The following is a 23,261-nucleotide window of genomic DNA, read 5'->3' as shown; positions in this document are numbered from 1 at the left end:
TCCCTGCCCTGTGCTCCCCCTCTCCAGAGCTCATTCTGACCCCTACAGCAGCCCCAGTGTCCCATCTCCAGCTGAGCCTGGTCTCAAACTGGAGCTGGAATTGCTGCAGGTCCATCATTCCCTGCTCACCTTCCACGGGGCTTTGAGCTTCCCATCCCTTCACCAGGTCATACAGGCGCTTCCCATATGGGCTCCCCTTCCATGGGGGCTCCACTCTGGCCATGGCACGGTGGCACCACTCCTGCACCTGGGGTGACCCTGGCATCCTTAACCCCAAAATGCTTCTGCACCAGGGACATGGTTACCCCAGCATCCCAATGCCCCCAAACACTCCTGCACCAGTGACAGGGTGCCTCCCATTATCCCAATGCCCCCAAACACTCCTGCACCAGGGACATGGTTACCCCCAGTATCCCAATGCCCCCAAACACTCCTGCACCAGGGACATGGTTACCCTCAGCATCCCAATGCCCCCAAACACTCCTGCACCAGGGACATGGTTACCCCAGTATCCCAATGCCCCCAAACACTCCTGCACCAGGGCCATGGTTACCCCAGTATCCCAATGCCCCCAAACACTCCTGCACCATGGACATGGTTACCCCAGTATCCCAATGCCCCCAAACACTCCTGCACCAGGGACATGGTTACCCCAGCATCCCAATCCCTCCGAACGCTCCAGCTCTGCTGGCCTGGCAGCCGCCCCACTCCCGAATGGGATCCGGCCAAGGGCGAGTTAATAAACTCGACAAAAAGCTCCTTTATGTGAAATAATTAAAATAACTCCTCCAGTCCTGATGGACATCCAAAACCATCAGCAGCTCTGCAGCTTTAATGAACTTTCCAGATCCAGAGGCTCTCGGGTAGGATCCTGCTGATCCCTCACTGCCAGCCGGCCCCTGGGAGCAGAGCAGAGCCACCACATGGCCTTGGCACCCATGTCCCCATGGGCACTGACTGGCAGCAGGGTTTGATGTCCCCTCCCACCACAGACAGGGACAAGGGTGCTCCCAACCAAACCTTTCCTAGCACGGGGACTTCTGCAGGATCTCCCACTGGGGTGGGATCAGGAGGAGAAGCAGCTCCAGCACATCCCTGTCCTGTGGAACCCCTCAGCAGCTGCCTCGGGGCACACATGGAGCACCAGGAGTGACCCCGTGGGGCTCACAGGCTCTGCACCCCCCAGTCCGTGCTGGTCCCACCCAGAGCAGCCCCAGAGCCGGGGGTGGGTTCCAGGAACCTGTTAAAGCACTTTTCCCTCTGCTGGCAGGTCCCAGCACGTTTGGCACTTCCAGTTCTCCCTGCAGGCATCAGGGCCCAGCGAAGCTGTTTAGAATTAAAAGCCTTATTTCATTCCCACTGGGATCAAAGCATGCAGAGAGGGAGGGTTTTCAAACCAGCAAACCACATTTGAGCCCAGCTGGTGCACCCCAGGGCCCCCCATCCCGACCCCCATCCCGCCATTCCCTGCTCACTCCAGCAGGCCCTTGGCATGGTCCCAGAGGTTCTGCTTGAGCCCAAGCAGCTCTGAACCATCCCACTGTGGTCCATCTCCAAGGCTCACCTCACTCCAGGATGGATGAGTTTTCTTCAGCCTCTCTTGGTGAGGTTGGTGCCTCAGCCCCACTTTAAGATCCCATAAACCAGACCCATTCCCTCCCATACCCCTGTGGTCACCCCAGAATCCAGCGCCCACAATTCCTGACAGGACAGACTGGACTGGAGCAGGTGTGGTTTGCACCAGGCAGGAACTTCCTTGACTCCTTCCTCTCCTAAAGCAACTCCAGGGTGAGGAGAAGCCAGCCTCACTCCCTTCCTGCATTTCCCTGTGCCTGTGTGGGGCAGGCTCATTCCTGCCAGGAGTGGGGACATCCCTGTCCTGTGCCACCAGCAGCTCCCAACAGGCTCTGCCTGCTCCAGAGCACAGGAACAGCCCCTCACACCTGAGGGGAATCCAGTGGCCCCCAGGAGCCTCCAGCTGCAGGGACAGAGCCATGGAAACACAAAATCGTTTGGACTGGAAAAGACCTTTAAGATCATCAGGTCCAACCATATCTATGGAGTGCCCAACCATATCCAACCCTGAGTTCATGAAATCCTGAGTCCATGCTGTAAATACTGAACAAAAATCTCCCAATTTTTCCTGACTAAACCAAATCCACCAGGTCCTTCCAGGACCAGCTGGTGAGGACCTGTCCCAGCCAACTCTTTCCAGATCTCTTCCACTCACTCTGCACTTTCAAACCTAGGGCAGGAATAAAGCACACGGGAGACAGCCAGGATTCCATAGGAAAAAAACCCTTTTATTTAACAATATATCAGGTTCCATCACGGCTCCATGGAGTTCAGCTGCCACAGAGCTGTTACCGATGCCGATGATATGCTACTGGGCGGGAGAGCTGGGAGAAGGCGAAAGGAATCAAAACCAGGATCATGACACGAAGAAAGAAAATCTGCGGCGCCGGGAGTGCGGCCGAGGGGATCCCGGCACCGCCGGAGCCCCACCGGGAGCCGAGGAGGATCAACCAGCATGGGGATGCCAAGGCTGGAGCCAAGGAGGTGCCAGCACAGAGGGGCCTGGCTCCCCCCGTGCCCGTTCCCAACCATTCCCGCTCAGCCCCGGCCCTATCCCGCGTGCCCCGCACCAGGAGCACGGCCAGGCTCCGTATCCGCCCGGGGCTAAGGGCAGAGCAGGGTGGACAGGGAACATCTGTCAGCCCGGCTGCTCCGGTGGTGGCACAGGGGTGGGGCAGTGGCAGTCCCAGCTGGTTGATGGCAGGGCCGGGCCCCTCGGGACAGGGACGGTGCGGATGTGACGCTGTGGGATGTGGAGGTGGCACAGCTCTGAAATGTGGGAGCGCGGGAGGGACGTGCGGGAGCGCGGCGCTGCCGGGATGGAGAGAGGGATTGTCCATCCCTGCTCCAGCACCTCTGGAACCTCCCAGAAACCCTCTGTCAATATAATGCAGGTTCAGAGCCCAGCTCCTGGGAGCAACTGGGGGAACTGGGGGCTCCCTGATGCCTTCCAGCTGCCCACGACAAGGGCCACATGACACCAGAGATGGCTCCAGGCATGGCCACCACCCCTGGGCAGGGACCCTGCACTGGGCACGGCTAAGGAGAAGCCATCCCAGCCCTGGCACCAAGAAGAGATGGAGCCATGGTGAGCTGGCAGTTGGCAGCCAAAACAGGCAAACACAAAACGAGATAGTTGGGAAAGGGATCTGCACCAGGAGCAGCTCCACAGGCCCAGAAAATCAGAGCAGGATCTCAGGATGTTGCATGGAGTGCTGCATCCCCAGGTTGGGGATTTTTTGGTTAAAGTAAGAAAGCAGATAAATTTGATGTCCCTTTAGATCACCATGTGGTCCCCAAGTCTCTGCCTGTGGCCAGGACAGGGCTCAGAGCTCTGGGAATGAGCCACAGATTCTGGGATGGAACAGAATCCCATATTCCTGCCTCACTCTCTGCTTGGAACCCATCTGATCCTGCATTATACTGAGGGCAGGTCCCCAGTCCCAATCCCGGCAGTTCCCACACTCCAGCACAGCCCACAGGCTCCAGGCTGAGCTCTATGACAATGTTTTACACCCGTTCTTGTGGTTAAAATTTCTTTTTTTTTCATCTTTTTTTTTTAAGTTCTCATTTGTTTTTCTAAGAAAAAGCAACCAGAAAATAATTCGGAGTTTATACAAAACATCTTTACATTATTTCTTCCAAAAAAGACTAGTATTTACACAAACAAAAGGAGGGGGGGAGGAAACAAAAAAATAAAAAAAAAATTTAAAAAAGGAAAATCAACCAAATTTCAATGCTTTCCAAGAAAAGAACCCAAGGGACACACTCTGATCCAGGACCCAGCAGCCCGAGGTGCTCAGCAAAAACCAAGAGTTCTGATTTCACCCTTTCTTCACATATTTACAAGATTTTGCAGCTGTTCCCAGCAGCAGGAGTGGGACTGATGGAGACCTCAGCTGGGGACAACCACCATGAGAAGCCATCAGCACTGTCAGATCACTTTTGGTACAACCTGTGGCCAGACTCTGTCCCTTCTCCACCAAAACCAAACCAAAACGACATTGTCCCCTCACTTCCCCCTCCACTCCGGTCACTATTCCTAATGGATTCCACTGCCACTTTCACCATCACCACTGCCACCACCATCCAGCCAGGGCTCCTCCCACTTGGGGAAACACAGGCTAAGGTTTGGCAAAGGGAAGAGGGAAAGGGGATTTTTTTAAGACACAATTCTCTGGGATTTCCCCGTTGGGGAATGGGGGTCCTGGTGGGGGCGGCTCCCAGGCCAGGATGGGCAGTGGGTCCCACAGAGGAGAGAGGGATGGAAGGTGCTACACAGGGGAAGCAGGGCTGGGGTGGGGAATAGGGGGAGCACCCACTGGGGTGCATCTCTCCCGAGGGAAGCAGCCAGTTTGGGGCCCTGGAAGCAGAACCACCTCAGGTTGCCAATGGCAGGAGGGGAGCTGGGACACCCCGCTCCGCTCCAGCCCAAATTCCTGCCCTAAACCCAACAACGTGACACCACAGGATGCTTCCATCCCGCTCAGGGCCAAACCCCAGCACAGCAGCCAGGCCACCAGATCCCCCCGGGCCACCGGGTCCCCCCAGGTCACCAGATCCTCCCAGGCCACGGCCCCTGTCCCTGCTCTGCCCCCGCCCCGCCCGCTCCTTGTCAAGGCACTTTAGCAGAGCAGCTCCCTCGCTCTTTGGGCACTTCCTAACGCGGGATTGGGGCCCTGGGGACAGGCGGGAACAGCCCAGGCAGGAACAGCCCTGCCGGCCCCACTCCTGCTCCCTGAGCAAAAGCAGCTACTGCTGGAAGGAAAAGAAACTGAGGAAGGGGGACAGCCCGAGGACAGGCAGTGACAGGGCACTGCCAGCCCTGCTGGGCTCACTGGCATCAGCCACGGTGCTGGCGGCTCCTCCCGGGAGGAGGAAGCTGGGAATGATCCCACCAGACAGGCTCAACCCCTTCCAGTTTTGGTGGGAGATGGGCAAGGCAAGGGCAGGGGAGCCCGAGCTGGGGACCCCTGGGAGATGGCAGGACAGGGAATGCTCCTGCACCAGGAGCAGGGCAGGGAACAGGCACAGTGGGGCTGGTCCCCTAAGCACGTCCCACCGAGGGGCACTGGATTCTTCAGGTAAACCTGGAGGGTGGAAGAGCCTTTGGCTCAGCTCCCAGCCAAGCCAAGCCTGGTGCTCCAACCTCTTGGGGTCTTCCAATCTCGAGCACCAGCCTCCTTCTGACACTCCTGGCACAAGCTGCAAGTTGGGAACCTTTGTTTTCCAGTTTTCCTTTCCAAGGACAACCACCTGCAGTATGCCCAGCTTGGGAGGGGGCTGCAGCTTCCCTCTGCCACCCCCTACTTCGCTTCCAGCAGGCTCAGCCCCAGCCTGATGGAAAGCCAAAGGCTTTTTTCCACAGTGGGATGCTCCAGAGGGGTTGGGAAGAGCTGCCAGGCCATGGCTGCTCCGCGTGGGGCAGGAGCAGTGTCCAGCTTGAGACTGAACGCTTGAGACAGGGTGGAGATAGAAAATTTTTTTTCTTTCTTTCTTTTTATAAAGAGACTAAAACAAGAGTCAACAGCTACGAACACAAAAGTTTCCAGGGGCAGTGGGGGGAGCGGGATCTGCCCCATGGCCGGCAGGATGACGTGCTGGAAGGAGGTGATGGCGTGTGCCCAGAGGTGGCGGGCCGGAGTCCCGCCCGGAATTCACAAAAATAAAAATGTTACAAAAAAATTAAAATAATTATTATAATAATAATAATAGTAGTAGTAGTAAATCGGGTTTGCCAGCTTCCTCCCTGCACAGTTGTCTGCATCTTGGCACCATGGCAAAGCATCCTCCTCCTCCTCCTCATCCCCCTGTGCGCTCGCTGCTCCTGGGACCGAGGCCCCGGCGTCGCTCCAGGCTCCGGGACCCTGCGGCGCTGGCGGGCACTTCCCACAGCCCGGAGGGGTGACGCGGGGAAATCCCAAACCACAAAGGGGAGGTGGAGTCTCCGGGTTTGCCAGCGGTGTCCCGAGCACAGAAAGGCACGGCGCCCGCCCCCCACGGCCGGCCACAGTCTGGAGAAGAAGAGGAGGAGGCTGAAGGCTCACCCTCAGAGTCTCGGGATTACAAAAGCTGAGAACTACAAAACTAAATACAAAGGGGAGAATCAGCACGTGAGCGTTGAGCCCCCTGCTCCCCGGCGCCGCTCCCGGCGCTGCCCGCGCCGTGCCGGGGCGGGGGGAACGTTTCGCTTCCTCCCTGCGGCGCCAGCCCCGCGCCCGGCGCTCCCGCGCTGCTGCATCGGCCGTTCCCAGGCTGCTCCTCACACCTTGTAGTAAATGTTGGCTGGGCTCTGCGGGGGCATCTCCTGCACGATGTAGACGGGGTGCCCGTAGTCCCCGCTCACCTTCTCGTAGTGCGGGCAGTAGTTGTTCTCTGTAGTCCGTAAGGGGATGATGATGTCGCTGGGCTCTGAGCCCGCGTTCCCGCTGCATTTGGGGCTGGCCAAGGTGCTGAGGGACAAGGCTGCGGCTCGCTGCTGCGTGTGCTTCCGGTGCCGCTTGCGGATCTTGATCAGGAGCACAACGAGGAAGATGATGATGAGGATGAAGATGACGCAGCCGGCGCCGATGGCCGCGAACACGGCCACCTTGGAGCTCAGGAAGCCATCGCTGGGACCTTGGGTCTCCTGGCCGTCCTGGTTGACGGAGCCTGCAAGGCAAGGGGAGATGGGGGTCAGAGAGGCAGCACATCTGTGCTCTGTCCATGCATGGATCACACCTGTGGAGCAGGGGGATGAGTTGCTCATTGGAGCCCCTCTCTGCCCCCCAAACTCAGCACAACATTCTCCTGCCAGGCTCCCAAGGAGGGGAGTCCCTCACCTCCAAGGCGACGGCACTTGGTCCCCACCTTCCCACCCCAGTCAGACCCACACATCCCTGGGAAGGACTGGGCAGGGCAGGCAGGAGCCCCAGGCATCCACAGAGGGGGGACCACATGCGCTGTTCTCCATCCTGCACCACTGCTCCCCTTCCCATCTCCCAGCCTACAGAGCAGAGTGTTGATTGTGTCCAGGTGACACCATTCCAGACCAGGGTGCCCTGGTGAATGTGGACTCTGACACCCAGGGCCCCCCAGTCTCCAATTACTGACCCCTGGGCCGGAGCAGCTGCAGCCCCTACAGGGGCAGTGCTCAGAGGCTGATCCAGGCAGGAAGAAAAGAAAAATTTCCCAGCTTCATCTGATTCCACTTTGCTCTCAGAGGGGTCAGGAACTCAGGAAACCACCTTCAAAGGGCTCTCACACCCAAGGACCTCACCTCCTCCAAGCCCTCTCAGATGTGCTGTGAGGAACACATGGGAGGAGGAGGAGGAGGAAGAGTGCTGAAACAGCACTTCTCTGCCAAGCTCTGCCAGGAGCTGAGGAAACAAACCCAAGCTGCTCTGCAGCCTGGGCTTGGGACAGCAGAGATGAGCATAACGCGTAAAGCAAACCCATCCAGATCCCAGATCCAGAGAGTCTGGTATCCCTGGGATCCATGCAACAAGCTGAACTTGGAGGTGTTTCATTGGCCCCATGGCAGGCAGAGGATGCCCATCCCTCTCCTGGGGATCCCTGGAATACCCACCTGGCTTGCCAGGCTCCTCCACTGCTGGGACCTTGCTGCGCGGGCCCTGCGTGACGACCTTCACGGTGTCATCCGACTCCTTGCTCGGCCGACTCGTCGTCAGCTGCTCTGGGATCACCGCGTTGGGATCTGGGAAAGGAGAGAGGAGGGGTGCATGAGAAGCCTTGGTCCAACCTGGAAGGCAGCAGCTTGTCCCCCCTAAAGAAGTGCCCCCACTTGTCAGCCACTCCCACGGGGCACAGGAGCACTGGGAGATGCCGAGAGCAACAGAGCAAGGCTGAGCTGCTCCGGGGCTTGTGGGAAGCAGGTCCCCACCCTAATTCCCTGGTTTGCTGTCTGCAGAGCTCCCGTGTGTGGGCTGGGACAGGTTTCTTGCTCGGGCAGCAGGAGGAAAGGAAGGGAAGGGCAGGCAGGAGGCCAAGGCTGCAGCGCAGCTTTGCCTGTTTATTATAAATATTGGCCCCAACGTGCAAACACAATAATGAGAAGCAGAATCGGGAGCTGCGCATCCGAGTCAGGGCTGAAACGAGGCCGAGGCATCAATGGGGCTGGGAAGCAGCTTAGGATGGAGGTGGTGGGGAGCAGGAACTCCAGGAGAAGAGCCCGTTGGTGACACCCTGGTGTCCTACTGCCACTGAAGTCCCCACAGCCTGGTGGCCTCCAGAGCTAAGAGCCACTAAGCCCAATCCCTGATGTCTGGCCAGCAACAATCCCCCCTTGGATGCCCAGGAAGTCACAGGGCACTGCCTGTGCCAGCCCCCTGAGCCACTTGCAGGGCTCATGGGTCCTGTGCTGAGCTCACTTCCCGCTGGGATATGGCCCACGAGGTAACCGGGAACAATCGCTCCCTTTCAACCCCGGTGCTCCGCACATGCGCCATGCTGGCAGGACAAAAAAGGCAGGAAGAAAGATCCTAAAAATGAAATTCCAAGAGTGCTCCCCAGAGCAGCTGGCCTGGCCTCAGTTTCCATGCAATCCTGAACTCCTACATTCCCCAGAGGAGCAGGGACCCTGGATCAGGGGCAGCAGGAGACCCCAGGGAATGGGAGGACTCACCCTGCCCCACTTTCATGACAATCTTCATGGAGCGTGTCTGGCACACCCCTCCTTCCCGGTTCTCCAGGCCATCCAGAGTGCCATTGGAAGTGGCTGCAAGAAAAGAGAGGGAATGTTAGACAGGTTCCTAGGAGCTGGAAGGGCACAGCTGGGCAGCTCTCTGCTGTTCCCTGGCATTACTGTACAGGTCCTCACTGTCCCCTGGCACTGCCATGCAGGTCCCAGCTATCCCCTGGCACTTCCTACTCCAGGAATTCACTCCTGACCCCCAATTACAGCCACATCTTCACACCCCAATCCAGAACCCTCCAAATTTCCAGATCCTGCCCCTTCCAAATCTGCCTGCAGCAGCGAGGACATGATCCCTGCAGCTTCCTCTCACTGCCACATCCACACAAGTGAGCCATTCTCCACGCCTGCACCCTCCTTCCCCTTTAATTCCTGGATAATTTCCTTTGCTCCTGGTGCAGAATGGGAACACTTGCATATGCACAGTTTAAATTATACATCTCTAATTACACCCTGTGCCTCGGTGAAGAATGTAAACTCAGAGCCCCAGTGGACTCCGGGGGCTCTAATTGCAGGGCAGAAGTCACTTAAATTCACATTAACTTTTCGCTGGAGCCGGCACGGAGTTTTCAGCCCTTGGATCCCATGGGAGCACAGGGAAGATTCCCCCATCCTCCCCCATCCTCCAGCCCTCTGCAGGGCTCAGGGCAGGGGGAACACAAGAGAGAATAAACCCAAACACTAAGATTTCAGGATTAAGCACCTAAATGGCAGATTCTGCTAAACAGACTCAAAAAACTGGTTTCTGACTCCACCAGGGCCCTGGATGTGGGCACTGTGCCTGGCCCAGGGACCAGGATGGCTCCCACCCCATCCCACCCCCATGCAAACACAAAGCATTCCAGTGCTCCACCAAATCTAACCACAGGGATCAATTCACCCAGGGAGGCAGGGAAACCTGGGAGGAGCTCAGCAACAGCTCGGGGAAGGCAATGTGATGGAGAATCATGGAGTCCAGGGAAAATTTTCCAGACACAAGGCAGGACTTGGCCAGCACAGCGCAGCCAACACTTCCCAGAGCCTCAGGTCAAAGCTCAGCCCCAGGGTTTCAGGTTCCCTGTGCAGCCCAATTCCTGCCTCCATCCTGCAAAAAAGCAGGTCTGGGAGGGCAGGTGACTGACAGAAATTTGGGATGAATCCATTGGACCCTGCTGGGTGTTGCTGAGGGGACAGGAAGAGTCTGGAGGACAGGGCAATGAGGCACCCAGCAGGAGGTTGGGTGCCTCCATGAGCCTCCACGCTGGGATAAACTGGAAAGCACACCCAGATCTCTCCAGGAAGCAGGCTCTGAGTCCATCAGCTCCTTCCAAACACCTCTGTGCAATCAAGGCTCCTGCCTGAAATCCCAGCAAATGTTTTCCTAATCAGAAAGTCCCTGGGCCATTTGCTGAGTTAACACCTCTCCCACAGCAGGGTCCCCCCTGCCAGCAGCTCCCGGGATGGGATGGAGCCGTGCCTCCAGCTGGGATGGTGCTTCCAGCTGGGATGGTGCACTCAGCTGGGATGGTGCATCCAGCTGGGATCTGCTGGCAGCCCTTCCAACAGCAGCACTGTCAGCACCAAGCCCCACGCAAATGCCTGGGAATGTGGAGAAACGCCCCTGACAGCCTGCACGAGTTCTCTGGAATCCAAACAGGATGGACCTGAGCTCAGACTCCCCGTAAAAACACATCAGGAGTGAACTCCAGCAGAAGCTCGGCAGCCCAGTTCTCCCAGGCTGGAGGCGCCGGTTTGGGGGTGAAATCAGCAGGTACATCCCAGCTCACAGCCCTGAAGCAGCTCCTTGAATTGTTTCCCAGCTTCCCAGCTCCATGCCATGGGTTGTTGCACCTCAAAGAGACTCATCCATCGAGGGAGAAGGCAGCAGTCTGTGAGGCCTCACGAGGTCTGATTTATAAATAATTAACTAATTATAACAAAATGTGTAACAAGCAAGTGTGGTTCAAGTGGGGGAAACCAGAAGACTCCACAAAGGCAGCAGTTTCTCCAAAGACGTTCCATCCACAGACAACAAAAAATATTAAAGGTCCAAAGGGGACAGAGGGAGCACCTGGAGCCACAGGGATGGATGAAGGGACACAGTTGAGCATCCTTCTTCCCACCCCACACTTGGACACAAAGTTTCTTCTTGTTCTAGCCATGGAAATGATGAGGAAGAAAGCAGCTTTGAGAGGGAACCATGTGGAAAAATGAATCAGTTGCTTGAGGGAACAAAAAAAGGGAAAAACATTTGTAAAACCCACAGAGATGGTCTTGGAATGGCCTCTGGAAACAAAGACATGAGCTTCCACTTTCTGTGTAAATCCACAATGGGCCAGAGAGAAGCTGGATGCTCCACGCAGCTGGCTGGGCTTCCAAAAGTCAAAATCCAAAATTCCCAAATCCATCCAAATGGTGCAGAGTCCAGAGAGCTGGATGTGAACATGCAGGGCAGGGCGATGTGAGAGCAGCAGGTCCCTGATCCATCGGGAAAGGCTCCTCCAGTGCAACTCCCTGTGAAGCTCAGTGATGAAGAGCTGCTCCTCCCGCTCTGTTTCCTGCTTTCCCAGTGGAAGAAGCTCCAGAAGGCTCCAGGCTGAGCTCAGCCCAGCTCCAGGGGATCCACACTGGGATCTGGGTGGCACTTGATGGATTCCTCGGGTACCTGTGCCACTCACTGCCACTGTTAGGGTGAGTTGTGGTGACACCACCAATCCTCAGCTGCCGATGGAATCCAGAGTCAGCAACCCACAGAGGAAAATGTTAAATCCACAGGCACGGCTGCAGGAGAGCTGGGAGAGCCCCGAGCTGCAGAGAGGCAGCTGCAGGGCAGCAGCAGGAGGCAGAGCTGTGACACAACGAAGGAAGGCAGGCAGGGAGCTGGGCATAGCTATGGAATAGGAAATGGCAGGTCTCAAACAACACTGTCACCTCCCCATGCCACACCAGAAAGGCTCAGTCCAGCCAGACCCAGCAACACTGAGCACGCAGGAGCATTTTCCTGCCTTATTCCATTCTGGATGGATTTGCAGGTTGGCTGTAGGACTGGGAGAGCAAAAATAACCTCTGGCCAGTGACTTCCAAAGGCTGACTTCCAAAGGCTGCTCCCAGCCCAGAAAGCCATCAGATGCCTCTGCCCTAATGGAGCATTAAGCCCCGGGCTGCTGAGTGATGAGGATTTAACAGTGATACCATTAACCATGTAATTGCTTGTCAATTTAGAGGAGATGCTCAGCCACCATGGAAGCCAGACAGGACCTCCACTCCTGGAATCCCACATGCCCATCCAGCCCAGTGACACACAGCACGGAGCTGGGACAGATGGCTGAGATCCCCAACAACCCCATGGTCCCGTCTCCAAGCCAGCAATGCCATGTGCTGTCCCTGCTGCCTCCCCAGCGCCAGCACTCGGTGTCACCAGAGCTTTTCTCCCTCCCCTAAAAATATTTCAAAGGAGAACTCGGGTTTTGGCAGATGGGAGACGCTGGAAGTAATACCTGGCAAGAGATGAAGGCAAGGGTCTCTTAAATGGTCAGCCTTGGCCAGAGCGAGATGTTTGGTTTCTCTGCTGGATTCCCTCTAGCAGGGCTGCGTTATGATTTGGGCCCCAAAGCACAATTAATGTGCTGAGACTGTAGCGAATCCAAGTCTCTTTCCTTTTATTGCTCTTAATCACTCTTCCATCTGTGCAGCTCAGCCCTGCTCCAGTCCCAGCCCCAGCCCCAGCCAGGCACGGCGTGGCCACAGCCCGGCTGCCATCCCCAGCACCCCCCTCACCCCCAGACCTGCACAAGGTTTGTGTTTCCATCACTTCAGGAGAGGTGGCAGCATCCCACCAGTGCCTCACAAGCCTGACCCTGATCCTGCCAGGACCACGGGGCAGCTTGTAGAGCAGCCTGAGCCCAGCCTGGACACCCCTGGGCTGAAAGCCCCTCCTGGCACAGGTGAAGTCCCTACAGGTCACCCTGGAGATGTGGCTCCCACATTTCTGACGTGCTCCAACACTGTCAGAGATCCCTGCAGAAATCCACAAGCAGACGGCACCTCAGACAAAATCCCAGCTCCTGCCACCTCCCCTCTCCAGATCTTTCAAGCTGTTTTACACTCCCTCAGTACCGACACAGAGGTGCTGCACTGCCCAACCTAGCACGGGCACTGAGCTCCTTCCCCCCATCCCAAGCAGGCTGGCACCCCAGGGGACACGGTGCCACTTCCAGGTCACGGAGCAGAGGCACCCGCCTGCTCCACTGCACACCAACTCCCTGGGGCCTCCGGGGAGCACGGCTTGGTTACAGCCCCTGCTCCTCCTCCTCCTCCTGCTGCTCCTCCCAGCCATCAGGGCCACGCAGCTCCGGCTCAGGGCATCCCATTATCGGTACTATTAATATGAATATCGGTGTCACTTCCTAGCCAGCCCCACTGTGGGGACACGAGCCCCCCACCCCGCACACATCCCCCGGCCCCTCTCCTGAACTCCAGCACATTGGCTGGGGCTGCTGCCAGCGCCGGGGCAGGGGCTGTGCAGAGGGAGCCCACCCCAAGCTGTCACACTGCCAGAGGGGCCGGCAGCCGCCTTCCAGCCTCCTTCCAGCCTCCTTCCAGCCTTCCCGAGGCAGCTGCGCCGGGAAGGGGCCCTGCAGCCCCTGAAATGCCTGTGTGAGCCAGCCCGGCCCTGTCCCGGCCCTGCAAGGCTTGGGTTTCACAGCCACTCCTGGCAGCTCCAGAGCTGCTCCAGAGCTGCCCCAGCCACACGGTCTGGCACGGAGAGAGGAGCCCCTCTGCTCTCCTCCCTGCCATCAGGGCACTGCCATGCCGTGAAGCCCTGGGGATTGCTGTGTCCCTCCCCACAGCTGTGCAGGGCAGGTGAGGAGCCTGGCACTGCAGCAATGGGAATCTGGACATCCCATCCCACACTCCCTGCTCCAGCAAACATAGTGGGAAAATCTCCAGTTCAAATGCACTGCTGGAAATAGGAATGAAAACCATCAGGTGGGGTTTGGCTGGGATGGGGTCTGGCTTTCCCTGGCCAGGGTCAGCACCCCCAAAATCAAATTAAATTATCCCCATTCCTTATAGAGAGCAGAGGGACACACACAGAGCTGGAAGAAGGGAGGCCACCACCCACCACACTCATCCTCACCACCTATAGTTCCACTCTCTCCCACTCTTTCCTGGGGCAAAGGGAGAATAGGCAAACACTGAAGTATCCACTGGAAAAAGACACTTTAACCCAAGTAATGCTTAAGTGAAAAGCTAATTTCCCATTAAAACAGCTTTCTGGTGGAAAATTATAACCAGCTCTAATTAGTATCATAATTAAGAGTCACTGCTGGATTGCAGGGAACCTCATCCAGGCTGGAAAGCACATCTTGGCTGCAGGAACACAGCTTGGTGACTCACTCAAGCCCTTTATCATCAACACTGTCTGTATGGATGAGCTGTGGAAACTCCCGGCGTCCATCCTGCTTCCTGCTCAGCTCAGGAGGACCACAGCCCTAAATAAACCCTTTGTCTTCAGGTCTGTCCATCCCTTCCAAAGAAAGAGCACATCACTGGGAGAGGAAGGTGATTTGTGCAGTCTCTGTGGTCACCCAAAGCAACTGGAGACAGATCAGGATGGAAGTGCCACATAATTCCCCACCTGATGCTCTGCCAGAGTCATTCCTGGGCCGTGCTGGGAGCAGGAGGGGAGGAAAGCACTTACTGCCTTTTAACAGGGTGTAAATCTCTCCTGTTAGGTAGCAAAACCTCTGGGAGATGACTGAGAAATCCTTTGGGAAGGGGATGGAGACAGACAGTGCCATCCTCCTGCAGCAAGGCTGATGTCAGCTGCCCACCTGAGCTCAGGCTCCATCCACACTCACAGGGGCTCAAAGAAAACTTCAGGTGATCAGGGATAGAGGATCTGACAGAGCAACAGTGTGATGGTGCTTCCTGGAGCTCCCAGTGAGCTCTTGGTCGAACAGACAGCACCCACCATCACCAGCATCCACCACCACATCCCAGCACCTACCATCACATCCCAGCACCCACCATTACAGATCCTTCCACACCAGTCTGGAGCTGCAGTGATGCCAACAAGACTCTGTCCAGCACTACGTGAGCAGTGGATTGCAATAGGGATCCCAGGAGAAAAGCCCAGGGAGAGGGTCTTGATGTTATGGTTATTTAAAATAATATGCTAAGGAAGTAGCTGCCTGCACTTATCCACACACAGCTTCCCAGCCACACCAGTATGCCAGGATTTGTTTCAATTCCTCATCAAGCTGAAAACTCTTTCTGTCTTAAGAGTATCCTACTCAATATTTAATCCAAAAGAAGCCAGGTTTAATCACTTCTAGTGTCCCAGAGGAAGTCCTCGGAGGTGACCACCACTGAAGAGCCAGGTCCACCACAATCCATGCAGCTGCAGCTCCAGGAGATGCCCTGGGATTTGCTGCAGACATGGCAGGAGGAGCAGGGGCTGGAAGAGCCAGGGTGAGGAAAGGGAAGATGGAATGCACCAAAAATCTGCTTTGGCGTGAGCCTCCCACCACAGCACAGCAGGATCAGGCAGGTGATACAGGGGGAGATGTCACCTCTTCACTGCCATCATCTCTACTGTCACCTCAGTGCTCAGGAGCACTGAGGAGTTAAACATGTTTTGCTTTCTCCTAATGGGTCGTGACAATGTTAAAGGGGTCGTGACAATGATAGAGATGTTCTTGCCAATCATTTCTCCTGGGGAAGAACATCCTGGGATGCAGCCAGACCAATTCCCCAGGCAAACAGCACCCAGTGCCCAGCTCCAGAGCCCTTGGTGTGCCAGGGCTGTAGGCAGAGCTGGGCTGCCCAGCAGCCAGAGAGGTGCAGCAGCGGGCATGGGGACCCCTGGGTGGGTGGTTATGGCAGGCAGGGACTCCTGGGCAGGGGTTTGTGGCAGGCAGGGCCCCTCTGGCCCCAGAGCAGATCAAAGCACGGGGTATTTACCTCCCGGCCGGGCCCGGGACACCGGCCCTTTCTGAGGGGGCTTTTCATCCCTATTAGGGCCATGAAAGGCTGAGCCATGAGATCAGCTGCCAGGGGCTGTCCGGGGACAGCGCTGAGCCGAAAAGGTCAGGAGGGAGGAGGAGAAGAGAAAAGAGGCAGAGGCTTAAGGGACAGGGCTCAACAAAATCACATTTACTGTGGTCACGCTCTTCAGACAAGCCTGCAAGACAAGGAACCGCGTGTTGTCTAAGGGCCATTATTTGGGTTTGACATGGCCAGGGCCCGGGCTTTGAAGTCGGGAGCAGGACACCGTTAGAGCCATTTGTGTCCAGCCAGCGGCTCCCACGCGGCATCACCATCCCCTGCCAGCAGCTCCCAGAGGGATGGGAATGGGGATGGAGGAGCAAAGCCCCAAACCCAGATGGATGCCACCAGGCCGGCTCTGCTTGGCCCGGGTGTGTCGCAAGCCGGGCCCCTTTGGGTGAAGAATGAGGAAGCCGCTTAATTGGAGTTTTATCAGCTGAAGTTCACAGCTCCCATCATGGCATCAAACGGCCCTTGGGCTTTCAACTCCCTTCCACCAAACAAGTTGTGGGAAGGAGCATGAGGAGCACATGAAAGTGGCCACATTCAAATGGCATCAGTAAAGAGCTGGCAGGCTGACAAAGCCCCCCCTGGCACAGCCCCCAGCCCAAGGAACCAGGGAGGGAATTATCAAATCCCAAGGAATGCAGGAAGGAGCACGAGCGGCTCTGCACACATGCACTGGCACGGGCTGAAGGCTTCCCAAACCAACGGAAGCTGGAGGAGCACAGCCAGAAAAGCGAGTATGGCAACGTGTCCCAAAAAAGCTCCCGAGGAGGAAGGATGATCCTGGCAGCTGGCAGGGTATAGGTGACCCCCTTCCTCTTGCTGAGCTGCAGGAAAACGCTGACGAAGCGTGGCCCGGGGACGAAGCCACATCGCAGCAGCAGCGATGGTTTACAACAAATAACTCTTGCCAGGTTAAGACTAATTGCATCTAAAAACAGAAATGCAAGACAAGGGCTTTAACACAACACTCAGGGTAATAGATCCGCTCTCACTGCATCCCGCTGCCAAAAAGCGTTGGATTGGATTACGGACGTTATTACATCAAAAATGGATTGAAGGGCTTAAGGACTCACAATAAACAGCAAATGTGTCGGATTTATGAGGAAACATCTACTAGGACCTTGCTTTTCCTTCAGCATTGTCATCAAACAAGCGCTCTGTGCTTTAAAGAGGCTCATGGGACAGGTTGGACACTGAGGAATAACACCTGGAAGTACACATCAGCATCACCACCACCACATCTGCAAACAGCTGCCTGGAGCACACCCCGAGGCTGAGAGAGGTTTGCCTGGGGTCTCCACAACCCACTGAACACAGAAGGAGCTGCCAGGACCACCACCAGCCCCAAAAACCAGAGAAGGAACTGGGAACTATTAGAGTCTATCCAGTTCATCACCTGCCATAAGCAGGGACACCTTCCACTACACCAGGTTGTTCCAAGCCCCATCCAACCTGGCCTTGAACACTTCCAAGTATGGACTAGGTGACATTTAACAGTTCCTTCTAACCAAACTATTCTTTGATTGTCTGATCCAGAGCTCTGGGATAGCAGGGAGCCACTCCAGGAGCTCCTCCTCATGTCACCCTGCTGCCAGGACACAAGGATTAATGGATCTCTATCCAGGCACCTCATTACCAGAGATAGTAAAACTGGAGCAAGTTCAAAGAGGAGCAGCAAACGCAATTAGGAGCTGGAGTGAATTAGGAGGGGAGGTGAAGGGAGCTGAACCTGCAGGGCTGGATAAGCCATGGTGGGGCTGGAGCTGCCCACGACATCCCAGGAGTGCAGGCACCAGGCAGGGGGGAGGCTGTTCCAGTGGGAAGTATTTTGAAGGGAGGGCACAGGACACTGGGGACAGGGAATCACACCAAGACACCAAAGGCAAGCAGGGAAACACCCAGGAGACCCAAGGATGGAAGTAACCACAGCACATCATGATATAAAACACAAAATTCCCCAATTCCCATCTCCTTCACCCTCTCAGCACTTCATCCTGGGGATGGTGCCCACATCCTGCTGGAGTCCCTCGTCCCCCCCCAGCCTCTGTCTCCAGTGTAGACCTGCAGGCAGGTGCTGCTGCATCTCGTTCATTATGGAAAGCTTTAGAAATAAGCATCACCTTTCCTTATCCATCCCCAAAGATGCTTTTAAGGAAAGCCTGGAGCTGGTGTGGAGGGGGTCAGTGTGAGGCTCCAGAGAGGATGGGGACAGGGAACAGCAGCTTTCAAAAGCCTTTTCATTGCTAAGCCGAGGGCTGGGGCCGTGTCCCTCCGTGATAAAAGTGTCCCTAAACAAGGCTTGGCATATCCAAAGCGATGGCAAGGAGCAGTCCTGAATAGAGGGACCCTGGGAAGCCCCCCAGCTCCGGTGAGGAGGTTTTCCAGCCGCTGGGGAAGGTGGGGGATGAGTGGCACACGCCCTGCTCCCCTCGGCTCCAGCGCTGCTTCCCCGGCTTAGAAATGAAAAGGGAGAAAAAAACCCTTTTGTGTGTCCAGGCAAAGCTTGGGGAAAGGGAGGGGAGAAAAATTGGGGCAGGGGGGGGAAAGACAACATGTGGGTGGTCTGCTCAGGAGACTTTTGACTTTGTTTTTTTGGCTATTTTATTTCTTGGCAGAAAGAACTCCTGGGGCTGCTCAGCAGAGGGTATGGCCAGATCACAGGAGCATCCTCAGCCCACCCAGGGGCCAAAGTTCAGCTGGCAGCTCCCAGCTCCGAGGGGTTTCGCATCAAAGCTTGGAGGAGTCAAGAGAAATTAAAGTCAGAAACGGTCCACGGCAGGGGCAGAGGGCACTGCCGGCCCCCTGAGGAGAGGGAGGGCATCCCACAGGGATTCTCCAAACACCCCACTCACTGCCTCCCTATACAGCCTGAAACGGGGAACAAGAGGATAAACAGGATTTTACATTAAAAAATGAGTTTAAAAGGCTCAGCCCAACATCCAACGGGACGCAGAGCCGGGATTTCCCAAGCTGGGCTATGCCGTCTTTGCAAAATCCCGGCTGCGTGTCCCGTCGGATCCGCAGCGAGCCGGAGCCGGTCACCTGCAGTGACCCAGGTGTGCTGGCAGCCGTGCAGGGGAGCTGGCACCGGCTCAAAGCCGCGGGGGCCCCGCGGGAGCCGCGTTTGGAGTCGGCAATGCACCGGCGGCCGCCGCTGAAAGCACCTCCCAAAGCTCCGGGAGGTTGATTTTCACTTCAGTTTTTGTGTGAAATGCAAAACAGCTCCTTAAAATTTGGGTAATTCGGAGGCTGTAAATCCTTCTGCCTCCACCTTCCTGATGGACTTGGTTACCATAAGAGGGATCCCATATTTCTTCTTCTCAGTGCTTTGTTCACCTCCTGGGCTTGTTTTGGGGAGCCTATTTGTCTTTGAGGGCTCTTTGTAGCCTGAGAGTCCCACGGGCTGTAGCTCAGAGGACCCCAATTTCAGCCCTCATTATTTTGATGACCATGTCAGTGCTTGAACTTGACCCTCGAACACAGAGGAGCCACCGACCAAGTGCTTCAAGATACTTGGCTGACCCAAGTCTGGCACTTTGGCTTCTCTTCCAAATTTTTGCCCACTGCAGGCAAAGCTTATATTCAATCAAGCTTTCCATCAGCTGAAGGATGGCAGAAGGGCTGAACTTTGCCATCCCAGAGCCACCAGGCTGATGCAGCTGTGCTAAGGGAGATGGGAGCCTACATGGGAGTTGTGCCAGGGGTTTTGGCATCCCCAGCCCATCTGGGGCATCTGGACTGGAACCAGTGTCCTGCCCATAATGGCTTCAAAGCTGGTGCCTGTCAAATATCCCCATGTCTAGACAGTGACAGTGACCATTGTTCTGGAAGAGCCTGGCCCTGCCACAGTGACTCAGCCCTGCAGAGCCCACGGTCGCTGCCAGCACCGAGCCAAGCTGGCTCTGCAGGTTGTGCTGCCAGGTCGTCCCTGCTGTCACCCCTCCTGTTAGGGAAACTTCCCTGGCTGACCACGCAGAAGCCACCTTGGCATCTCCACGGCCACACAGGTAACAGAGTCCCCTGCGAGTCCCTGTCACCACCCAGCCAAATTTGTCCTGACAGAAGTGATGAGGGCTCAAGGCTGACCTGCCAGAGCCAGGCCCGGCTGCTTCCTCTGCATCAGGTTTATTCCAAATTATTCTGCAGCAGGATTCCAACAGCCCCAGCCAGGCTCACTGGGGACATCCAGACCAGCAGCCTCACCACAGCACCACGTTACAGCACAGCCTCCCTGTCTCCACTGCCCACCATGGCCTTGCTGCCCCCTCCCAAAGATTCCAGGCTAAAAATACCGTGTTTCCAGCAGGGAACACACGGCTCCCAGGGCTGGGAGCTCACTCCCACACGGGCAGTGACCCCTGTGCCAGCCGCTCACCGCAGAGCCCACAGCACACAGCGAGGGGAGCTGAGCCGTGGCCACCGTGCCCTTTGCAGTGCACCCAGCCAGGCGGGGAGGGGAGGGGACAAAGAGAGAGCTGGCAGCACTGCCCAGACACGGCTGAGCTCCCCTTCCATCCACAGCAGAGCAGGCAGAGGGGGATAGATTTCTGTGCAGCAATCCCCTGCACGCACACACCACAGGCTCCAAGAAAATTCCAGCCTCTTCTCTCTCCCCTCTGTAAAATGCCATGGTGCACCAAGACACAAACAGAACAAGCCAGTGTACAGAAATTTTCAGCCATTTCAATCATATCACACACTGGACACCACCAGCACTTCCTCATGCTGGGGCTGCTCTTGGAGGCAATACCCAGGAATTAGGACAAGCATCACCGTTCCTCTTTCTCCCCAGTCCCAAAGCAAAACCCTGCAACACTTCCAGCAAAGATGGCAGCAAAAAATAGGCTCCAGGAATGACAGCACTTCAGGGCCGACCCCAGATGGGGATGTGCTCCTGCTCCCAGCCGTGAGCAGGGCAGGGGACACAGCACAGCAGCCAGATAGGGACTGGTGACCCACTCGGCCAGTGACACATTCCTCCCCCTGCTCCCATCCAGCGGGACATATTTTCCATCCGTGTCAGCTCTCTGCACCAGCCAAGTCACACACAAGCGCCTGGTGACACTCTCCAGGCGCCCGGGCCCTCCCGAGCCAGGGCTGGCAGCGAGGAAGAGGAGGGCGACTCACATGTGATGAAGTAATCCTGCTGCCGCTTGAATTCCAGGCCCATGTAGTTGGGGCTGAACTCCTGGAACTTGATGGTGAAGCGGATCTCCTGCTCGGGCCGGTTGCACGTCACCAGCACGTTGGGGTCCATGACGGTGCTGCAGGCATCCGCCTGCTCCTTCCTCACCAGGTACAGCTTGTAGTACTCGTAAGGCTTGGACGGCTCCGCCTTGGGGCAGATAATGTCCAGTTTATCCCCAATCTCTGGGTAGATGACCAGCCCCTTCCCAGTCATGAACCTGGAAGAGAGGAGGGTAAGAGGTTACCACGTGCTGGAGCAGAGGCCACACCAGCCCAGCCCACTCCACTCTGACACCATTTTTGTGCTTCAGCTCTGCTGCTCCCCCTCTGTAAGACAGGTTTTGACACTGAAAACAAGTTCTCCTCTTCCCTCACCAACTCAGCCTGTTCATGGAGCCAGCACAGGCTCCTGCTGACAAAATCAGGGCTGGCTTGGGTCAGTCCCGCTCGCCAGCCATGATAAGGGTGGGCACCTTTCCCAGCCCCAAGCCTGGCATCCAACTGGGAACGAGTCTTCCCACAAAGGGCTGGGAGACGCCGCGGCTCTGCCCGACGGCCAGGCAAGGAGCTTCCTGCAGGGACAGGCAATAATTAGGCATAGGGAGAAGTCCTGACAATGGGGTGAAGGGAGGGATCCCGTCCACGCCTCAGCTCCCTGAGGAATTCCTGTCCTTAAATGGAAGGGAAGGAAGCATCCTGCAGGACAACTTCTACTGAGCCAGGCTCAACAGCGTGCCCAGGAGCGTGGGAGGACCGGATGGAGAGGAGCAAGGAGGGAGGAAAGCTATTCGGGGCTGGAAGGCAGGGCATTGGGAAGGGTAGGAAGGCAAGATGCTGATAATTAACATTCGGATCTCGTTATGGTGGGGCAAGGCACTGATTAGGTTTTTTCAGCGTGAAGGAGAGGATTAGGGCAGCAAGGAGGGAAGCAGCAGATCATCTACTTTGATGTAGGCAAGTAAATACGTTCCTGATGGGAGATAAGGTGAGAATGGATTTTCCTGCAGAGTTATCTCTGCTGCAACTCCCTCACGTAATCTGGGCACGGCAAACGCAAAGAGAGCACTTTGCCAAGGCTGCACGGCCACGCTTCCCCTTCTGCTGTCGGACACAGCCCATCCCTGTGCCAGCCCACCCTGGAGACTGGATGGGGCTGGGACACCTCCTCCCCCAGCCAGCTGCTCCGACTGGAGCTGCAGGCTCCATGGAAGGAAGATCAAACACACAAGACCAACCTGCTCTGTGGCTCCATGCAAGTCTTAGCAAGAAGCCACAGAGCTGGAACCAGCAGCAGGCCTTTGGCTGCAGGAGCCTAGCAGATCCACAGGCTGGGCTGGAGCAGGCAGGCGGAGCCGAAGCCCACGCACCCCCAAGTGCCCTTGGCACAGGCTCTGGAGCTCAGTGCCAGCAGTAGTAGCAGGGCAGACATGCAGACATCATCTGCACCTCGCCTGCAGCTTGCCAGGTCAGACGAGCATCCCAGGCAGCCAGAGCACGGCACAGGGATGGCAGGCACAGCCCCATCACAGAGCTGGATTTAGAGGGGTTACAGGTCCATCCTCCCTGCCTGGCTGCAGCTCCACATCAGCTCCAGTAGTACCCAAAGCAGCGCAACGGGGCAGCTAGGATCATCCCAACCCCAGTACCAGTAGCACAGCAGCACCTTGGCCATGTGAGGTTGCAGGGAATTTTTTACAAGCCATGATTCAGGCAGATGGTGACCAGGAGACAGTGGGAAACTTGGCCCATGGAGGGTCTTTAGGGATGGAGGTGGGATGCAGAGCCCGTCTCCATCCAGGCACTGCCGTCAGGTGAGCCATGCTTTGCTCCACACCACCAAGTAGGTCACCTGGCCAGTGGCCAGCAGGCACTTCCAAAGGCTTGGGAGCGATAAAGGCTTCCCCACCCACGGCCAGAGCCCTGATGCAAGGCCGGAGCGGGAGCAGGAGGCGGGAGCAGCCCCTGTCCCTCCCTCCCCGCCCGGCCGCAGACACGCAGCGCAAGTGAACACTTGCACGGGTTCCCACCCCGAGAGGCAGCTGGATCCCACACTCCTTTCTCCACGGTTGGGCTGAGTCAGAGGCTTCCTGGCACAGGATTCTGGAGTGACTCAAGCTCCCTCCTCCAGCTCCTGCCAGCTCCCTCCTGCCCAGAAGATGCCAAACAGGAAGCCACAAACAAGTCAAGCAGATGTCTTGCACCGCCGGAGCAGGAGGAGAAGGCTCCTATCCACCCTCATCTCCATACCAGGAGGACCTATCACACC

The 23,261-nt window shown here is 56.7% G+C and overlaps 1 protein-coding gene across 2 annotated transcripts in view; it reads right to left on the bottom strand.

Moving 5' to 3' along the window:
* Nucleotides 1-2,304: 2,304 nt before the first annotated feature.
* EFNB1 (ephrin B1) overlaps nt 2,305-23,261 on the bottom strand; it is a 47,255-nt gene continuing 26,298 nt past the window's right edge. For both annotated transcript variants that reach the window (XM_058032969.1, XM_058032970.1), the window contains exons 2-5: nt 20,936-21,213; nt 8,699-8,791; nt 7,643-7,771; nt 2,305-6,726 (exon numbers count right to left, since the gene is read on the bottom strand). In XM_058032969.1, coding sequence (XP_057888952.1) covers nt 6,338-6,726; nt 7,643-7,771; nt 8,699-8,791; nt 20,936-21,213 — 889 coding nt within the window. In that variant the 3' untranslated portion in view covers nt 2,305-6,337. The remainder of the gene's footprint in view (nt 6,727-7,642; nt 7,772-8,698; nt 8,792-20,935; nt 21,214-23,261) is intronic.

Source organism: Melospiza georgiana, chromosome 12, assembly GCF_028018845.1.
Source record: "Melospiza georgiana isolate bMelGeo1 chromosome 12, bMelGeo1.pri, whole genome shotgun sequence".
Taxonomy (NCBI): domain Eukaryota; kingdom Metazoa; phylum Chordata; class Aves; order Passeriformes; family Passerellidae; genus Melospiza; species Melospiza georgiana.
Note: the sequence above shows the minus strand (reverse complement) of the source record. Positions and strands in the feature narration are given on the sequence as shown.